At 39.0% G+C, this 8,257-nt stretch overlaps 2 protein-coding genes across 2 annotated transcripts; one reads left to right on the top strand and one right to left on the bottom strand.

Moving 5' to 3' along the window:
* LOC116180582 lies at positions 1-740 on the top strand. The gene is made up of 3 exons (XM_031500656.1): positions 1-98; positions 146-339; positions 387-740. The coding sequence occupies exons 1-3, from the start codon at positions 35-37 to the stop codon at positions 696-698; spliced, it is 570 nt and encodes a 189-aa protein (XP_031356516.1). The 5' UTR covers positions 1-34; the 3' UTR covers positions 699-740.
* A 4,631-nt stretch (positions 741-5,371) lies between these two features.
* On the bottom strand, positions 5,372-7,258 carry LOC116181443 (UDP-glucuronosyltransferase 2B15-like). The gene is made up of 4 exons (XM_031501819.1): positions 6,425-7,258; positions 6,157-6,379; positions 5,891-6,110; positions 5,372-5,843 (listed from the first exon to the last, which is right to left on the bottom strand). The coding sequence occupies exons 1-4, from the start codon at positions 7,235-7,237 to the stop codon at positions 5,582-5,584; spliced, it is 1,518 nt and encodes a 505-aa protein (XP_031357679.1). The 5' UTR covers positions 7,238-7,258; the 3' UTR covers positions 5,372-5,581.
* Between the last annotated feature and the right edge of the window lie 999 nt (positions 7,259-8,257).

Below are 8,257 nucleotides of genomic sequence, written 5' to 3' on the forward strand. Positions count from 1 at the left end.
AAGGTCATCAGAACTGCTCCGTTTATCGTTAATAATGTTTCGTGTCGTGGTGACGATCGTTTTTTGTGCTGCACACTTCGCGCAAGGAGATCCCTTAGGTAACGTGGGTGTAACTTGGTCTTGTAATACGAATTGTTGTGCGTAGGTTATTACTGGAGGGATTTCGATGGAAGCATACCGCCAGATGCCTACCCCGGAGGCTTAGACGTTCGCAACCAATCGATCTACATAGGTCAAGTATATGCGACTTACCTAATTCCCGCCAAAATTTACCAGAACGACAGTACCGCTTACCATGAGTACGGTGGCAAGGAATTTGGTGTGAAAGAGAACATAATGGTAATGTAGACCCAGCGAAAATTGCACTTCTATTGCTATTCTTGTAGATTTTATGCACGGAACAACCGGAGCTATTCGAATGGATCAAAACGGATAATGATCACATACACGAAATTACCGACAAGTACTTGGTCAAGGGCGGGTACGAGCCGGGATGCACCACGTACATCGGAAGGGTTTTAATTAGAGGCGAGCTCTCGATCGGAAAAGCGCTCGCAGACAACTCCCCGCAGCATGCCGGCTTGCATGTTACCAGAAACGGGAGAGGCTTCCGTTTTTCCAGTTTTGAGGTGCTTTCCTTTTCCCCAAATCCGAGAGACCTGATTGACGTGCGATATAAAGCCCCTAAGGTTCAGTGAATGTAGTGTGATTACGGAATTAAATAAAAATACCACAAATCACATTGTGAGAAAACAAAATGGCACCCCAGCGAAAGGTATCTGCTCCGCGTTCGGGTTGCACCGACTAGCTCAATCGAATTAAACTGAATTTGATGTACTCTATGGCATATAGAATAGCTGATTTCATTTGACCTGGTTGTCCTCCAGCTTTCCTCATGTCAAGGTGCGACTTTGTTCGTAACAGCGTAAATTCCCCAGAGTTCAAGGTTCCACAATTTACGCGCGATTTTAAAACACGTAATACCCGCGTTGAAATATCACTTTGTTCGAGTATGACTTGTCTATTTTTGGTACAACGGTTCTAAAACGAAATTAATTTGTCGTCGCTCAAATCTCCGAATCGTCCGCTCCCAGCACCATTCAAGCCATCCCACAATTTAAGTAAACTTGAGGACTTGGTAATGTTTGGCTAGGATTCTCCCAATGTGGACTCTCGCATTTGAACGAGTGCGGCTGAGCCGTGTCCGTGTCCGCATGCATCCTCTACTCTACAGGAACGTGTTTGAACCAGACTCATGCGATTGTTTAATTTACAGTGGCCAGAAGGTATGCAGACCAGCAAACACAGGTTGTAACTTGACAACCCTGTACAGAATCACACCAAACAGCGAGATGGTCTTGTGGCGGCCTCTTTCGCGTAGTAGCTGCCTGACACGAAGTCCCATCTGGCCTTGTAAGATGGCCAAATAAGAATGCGAGGTACTGTATCTGGGAACCTGTTCATCGTAGAGGCTTGCGGTAAAAAAGTTGTTACTAAAACGACCACGAGAAAAACCTGGAAAATATTTTTAAGTTTTTGAAATGGCCGCTAGGGGGCGTAACTGCAATCTGGAATCTAAAAAAGTGATTTTTCTGTGAATTCCGCTACATTAACCTAACAAAAAAAATCCGGTCTTTGAAGTTGACGATAATCTGAACCTTTTTTGTTTGACAATTTTTTCTGTATCTCAAAAATGATGTGGGGTGGGGGGGTATTCAAAAGTTTCCGTAAAGAACACGCTGTATCTTCGAAACGGCTGAGCCGATTTAAACAAACTCGGGTTAGTTCAAGAGAACTATTCTTCATCTACAAATATTATAATATTTGAAGTTTTGTCAGTTTCACATATCACCGTTTGAGGGCTTTTTTCGACATTACGACAGAAATGGTTAATTTTCTCAAAAAAATTAAATGCATTGGTTCGATTTTTTTTCATGGAAAAGTAGCTAAATGATGCCTAAACAAGCTCGCGAAAACAGCATCTCGATATCTTGAGAAATATATACAGTGTGTCCCAGATCGGGTGGGATTGCATGGGTAACTTTGTTATTATTAAGGATAGAAATTGGTTAAATGGGCAATGTTTTGCAGTTTTAGATGCTTATTTAAAATTTCCTTTTGGAAATTCAAAATGTCGCATAGGTTCGACGTAAATTGAAAAAAACTAAAATTGGTCATTTCCTTGAATGTCTTATATCATCGAAAGAATAAGAGATATAAAAAAAGTTTTATATAAAAGTTACTGTCTTTGATACGTTTAATTTAGAATTGATGTCAAAAAAAATTCAAGATGGCTACTTTTGAGGAACATTTACCAACTTCCTAAAGTTAAATAGGCGCTATATGGGATTTTTAGATTACTTCATAGATTTTTTAATTCTCTTTTTCAACGAGCCATCATAACATAAGATTGAAAATAAGATACCAGTTATATCAACGGTTTTTATATTTTAATTAAGTAGGCTGTGATGAATTAAAAAAAAACAAAACAAAATCTATTCGAGGCAACAAAACAATGAAAATAATTACATCAGATGTTTAAAAAAATCAGGGACGCACTCATGAGAGGGGGGGGTTTGGGCATTACAACTCCCTCCAAAATTTTATATAAGCATTAGGTCTAGAAAAATTTGATTTTTATAACATCACTTATTGACTTATTATCCATACTTACATACCTACAAATGGTGGTATAACTACAAACTATCCCCTCGAAAAAAGTCATGCCATTATCCAGTTAAAGACATTTCAAGACACTTCGCTTTATTTTACACAATGTATTACCATTGATGCATTGTTCCAGGTCACATTTTGTAGGTGGTTTATCCGCAAGAATATCGAAACTAACAGTTTCACCAGTCCGAGTATATGGACAGATGAATCTTATTCTTCTAACTGCGAAGTGTTCAAATCGACATAATGAACACTATACTCGTCACAGGAAAACCTACATGTTGTAGTTTCACGCCGAAATCAAGTAATATTTTTTTAAATTAATGTATTTTATGGCATAATGGGAAGTCATGTAATTGGACCGGTAATCTTCGATGGATTTTTAACTGCTCACCATTATTTACAAATTCTCCAATAAACTTCCTTAAAGGATTTTTCTCGACAACGTATGTTTCGAAGGAAGGGTTAGTTTATGCTACCTACCAACAAACTGGCTGCTCAGGTCACAATTCACGAATTATGTACAGTACATTAAATTATAAAAGTAAGTACTTAATTAAAAAATAAAAGTAAAGCGGAAGTAGCTACCACTACAATAATAATAATAATCATCAATGGCAACACGTTGCCTAAACTAAATTGTCTGAAGTGTGTTTCACTAATAATGGCCAGTATTTTAAACATCTGGTGTAATTATTTTCCTTGTTTTGTTGCCTCGAATAGATTTTGTTTTGTTTTTTTTTATTCGTCACAGACTACTAGATTAAAATACAAAAACCGTTAATATAACTGGTATCTTATTTTCAATCTTATGTTATAATAGCTCGTTGAAAAGAGAATTTAAAAATCTATCAAGTAATCTAAAAATCCAATATGGCGCCTATTTAACTTTAGGAAGTTGGTAAATGTTCCTCAAAAGTGACCATCTTGAATTTTATTTTGACATCAATTTTAAATTAAGCGTATCAAAGACAGTCACTTTCATATAAAACTTTTTTTATATCTTTTACACTTTCGATGATATAAGACATTCAAGGAAATGACCAATTTTAGTTTTTTTGAATTTACGTCGAACCTATGCGACATTTTGAATTTCCATAAGGAAATTTTAAATAAGCATCCAAAACTGCAAAACATTGCCCATTTAACCAATTCTCTATCTTTAATAATAACAAAGTTACCGATGCAATCCCACCCGATTTGGGACACACTGTATATAATTTACGCCAATGAAAATTGTATACCCTCAAAATCTTATTTTTTTGAGCCAGCATTTCGAGCATTTACGGCGGCAAAACTAGTTTTATCCTTCATGGTACTCTAATGAAAGATCTCAACGAAAGGAACTGTTTTCTACAAACTACTGCCTCTCTTTCTGTCCTCTTATCCAAGTACGGGCTAGTTCCTCCTCGACCTCTTATCGTGATCGAGTATATTCCCTTATACTTCAAGACCGGATTGTCGGAAGAGGGTACTCACAAAGGACGATTGAAACGTCTGCAAGAAATATATCCATTGGTGATGTCAAAACAAAAGCTATTTCGGTTAAAAAATGCGCTTTATCTGCACAAGGCCTGTACACAATTTATACTTGTTTACCTCTTTTGACATACGAGTGGTAAAATCATTAATCGTTGTACTGCCTACTGCCGACTGCCAAAACTGAGCTCTTCATTTCACCTCAGAATGTAATTTTCACCTGGCTTCGTTACATTGCCCCCTCCCCCTCTTTCGCTTCACCAACGACGCCATTTCAGTACCGAAAACAAGAATCTTTCAGTTTTTCCAATTTTTCCCTTCGTGCTTCCATCAGTCAATGTTGATATTTGCTAGCCACGTTTTCGCATAAAAGCTTCATGATCTCTTTCTCTTTTCCAGTAGTTCCCATTTCCGTCGCATCCACTCTCGTTTATGATTCGCTTACTTTCTCCCTCCAAACCCAGGCAATTCCTTTTCTGCCCTCTTATTCTTTGTTCACCGATTCTTCTTTCTTTGTTGCTTTGTATTGTATTGTATTGTATCTTGTTTTCTCCCCTTTGTGTCTCCGCAACACCTCTAATATTTTTTCCTCGAAGGTCAACTCATGATCTATGCATATTTTGCGTCCCCTCATAATGTTCCTTTATTTTCACTATGTTAATTTCGCTACTCTTATTTTATTTATTCATACTTCAATTTGTTCTCTTCCATTATTCTGTTCAATCTTTTTCATTTTAAATGTACGTCGATTCGGTCGGTTTTATGATACTGTACTATTTACTGACCTACCCCTACGGTTAGACAACACACCTTACGTCTGAAAACATAGCACTATGGGAAAACAAATTCTAAACGCTCTGTATATACAGCAAACGTGCTCAGTCCTCGACTTCGACCATTCTGCGCAGATGCCGAGGAACGGGGATTTTCGCAAAGAAGCTTGGCATAAAGTGAGGTAGCGAATCATGTTTCTTTGTTATACTGTACAGGTGCCTATATATTATTTTATTTAGTATTCATTTATGCACTCACATGGACGTATATTATCAGGGTGACGTTTCTCTGTATGTATCCGTTTATTTCGTGGAGGAAGCACCTCAAACATTTGTATTACTTGTAGTAATATGAGTGGAGAGGCCCTCTAATTAACTTTTATTCGGTTTAATATGTGAGTCTGCTTGTGAGACGATCGAGTTATATTTAATTCCCTTCCCGATTGTGTCTCACGTCCCGACATATAAAAAGAAGTCTCATTTGTTCTAGCCGAGCGCTACTGCTTTTAATTTTCTCCCCAGTGATTCCAACTGTAATAAGGTAAGGCAAACTGTATAGCGTAACAAAAAATTGCCAAAGATCATCACTATTAGATCGAAAATACAGGAAGTAACAGAAGAAGAGAAAATGGGGAGTTCGATTGAAAAACTGGAAATTAACCAAGTTTAACTCTTTTTGAAAATACAGCTCTTCGCAATCTGCATAAAGTATACATTGTTCCGAATACTATAAGTACTAAGACAGCAATGACGTCTAAAAAGTAATGTTGGTAAAAGGGTAGTGAGATGGCTGGACTTTGCAAATGTTTCGCTCCCTTGTGGCGCAAAACATATTCAATCCACCAAACGGCTCGCTCGAGTCCCGTCATTGGTTGATCGATTGATAGTTCGGCTAACTCCTTGAGTTTGGATCGGTACCTTAAGATGCAACATGACAACTTTGGAGAGGGAAAATGGTCACTTACTTTGGATTAGTGATAACTTCCAAAATGGTTTGCACTAAGCGACGTTTTTCTATTTGTCGATGATCGAGGTACACGCCGTAACCTTTCGCGACCATTTCTTGGACATTACGATCTTGATCTGCGAAAAATGGTATCCCTAACATCGGCACGTTGGCATAAATCGATTCGGTCATCGACTGAAGACCGCCGTGGGTTATGAAGAGCTTTAAGTTGGGGTGATCTGGAAGATGTGACTTAAAAAAGCAAAACAATCATGTGGTGCATACTAAGGACAGCTAACTGAGGCACCCACGGGTATAGCAGCACGTTCTTCGGGTTGTTTGGTAAGCTGTCGGTATCCAACTTCCACACCACCAAGTAGGGGAGTTCGCGAAATGCCCCCATTATATCATCACGTACTCGATCGTCCAAAAAGTTACTTTTAACATTGGATCCCAAGCTAAAATAAATGAAACCATTTTTTGCGTTGTCCAATGCTTCTTTTAGATCCTGCAAGGGGACGCTATAAATTAAGATACCTGCACTTAGGGTTACCTTTGGAAGAGGTTTGGCTGGGAGTCGAATTAAGTTTCCTCCAATCGGTATGATGTTTGGCGTCCTAGGTCTAATAGTGCGAAAAACTGATTCGGAATTGACCAGTAGTAAACTCATGTTTGCTATTAACTGCTCGAGCGGTGGGTACTCGCTCCCGAAATGCCGATTTGTTATCTCTTGGTACATGGGCATTAGTAGCATTTTTTCACAAACCATAATAAACGCATAGTGAACCACACTGAAGATGCGTTGGAAGAGCGACAGATCGTTCACATAACTTATCCAGTAATCGGGATAAAGTAGTGGATGAGTCGGATTTCCCAAAGCGCTGTAAATTGATGGTGATGCATCTAGAGTGTTGATCCCAATGGACGGACAGTTGAATTTTTGCGCAAAGGCGAAGTAGGCCGGTCGCGTTGATTCAGTGATGACCAGATCGAACGACTCATTTTTACTTTTAATGAGTGCTTGAATTGAGGGATGTGCGAGTTGGACGTCGCACGAATTTGCGAGGGCGACGTAAGTATTGATGTACGTTAGGAAGTGATTTGAGGCGACAATTTCTTTTAGATCCTTATGCCAAGCACTATTGGAGAAGCTAATATCGATCTCGGTGAGGTTGGTAAGTTTCGGGTCGTTAATTGGTACAGTAGTCAATGACGTTACCTGATGACCTCGTAAGCATAATTCTTTCCAAATCGGTTGAGTTGCCACATGGTGACTGTGCGATGGTGTTGGTACGATAACCAAAATTCGAGCACATTGAGAAACCGAACAAAACGCGAAGCCAAACAAACACAATTTGAGCAGCATGTTTGCGCGATCGAATCTTTAAATTGATTTGATCGTGTATGAGGCAGTCCCACTCCAAAATAACTCCACGTGTATTTACGTTCAAATTTGGACTTTTGACCCACTTGAATTATGGAATTAATACATACTTAACAAGATCATTGAAATTCTCACTATAATAGAAGACGTGGGAACTCAAAGGTGAGTATACCATTGAACAAGATTCAGATTATCCAAACAACAACAAACCTGGCACGAACGTATTTATCCAATAATCGGGTCAAATACTGATAACATTCCCGGCCATTCAATTGTTTTAGTAAAAATAAATCTCCAGGTTGATATATTTGGTTCCTTATACCTTTTCCCATTTTCGCGTAGCATTGATATAGGCACTCCTCCCTTCCCCTCTGTCCTTGGAAGTTCAGTTAAGTGAATAAATGAGGAGAAATCGACATGGAGTGAACCGATGAATATTGCTTCATTAGGCTTTTATAGACAGTATGAGATCACGCGGAGATATGAATGAGGATGATGCCCCCGCTTTATCCGTAAACCTCTCGCTTAATCTCTACAAGGTTAGTTACCTCTGATCTTCACTAACATGATACTACACCCGTCAGAACGAAACGCAGGGGGCCACCCTGAAGCCCTATGAAGTTGAATGCCCTCTAGTGACTAATGGCCAACCCTGCAAACACCCCTAGTGGTTACAAGGCGGCCGCGAAGCAGAAATCCAGACTTTAGTCATTCAAGCGGTTGCACCCACTGGAAGGACTCATTTGTACCTCAATTTGTCATAAGGAAAACAACAGAAGAACAGGAACGGGCATCTGCTCAAAAGAACTGAACTACCAGATAACCTAATCGCTAAGCAAATGTATTTTTCGATTTTTTAATGGGATCGTTTTTTTGAAACAGGATTCATTGGGATGGGTGGGATCTTTGTTCCATGCCCTTTTTGTTTTGTTTATTCGTCCGGATTACTGCCTCTTTGGTTTATATATTTTTTAAATGGGATTATAATAGACGGATAACACC

Source organism: Photinus pyralis, unplaced genomic scaffold (genome assembly GCF_008802855.1).
Source record: "Photinus pyralis isolate 1611_PpyrPB1 unplaced genomic scaffold, Ppyr1.3 Ppyr1.4_LG9, whole genome shotgun sequence".
Taxonomy (NCBI): Eukaryota; Metazoa; Arthropoda; class Insecta; order Coleoptera; family Lampyridae; genus Photinus; species Photinus pyralis.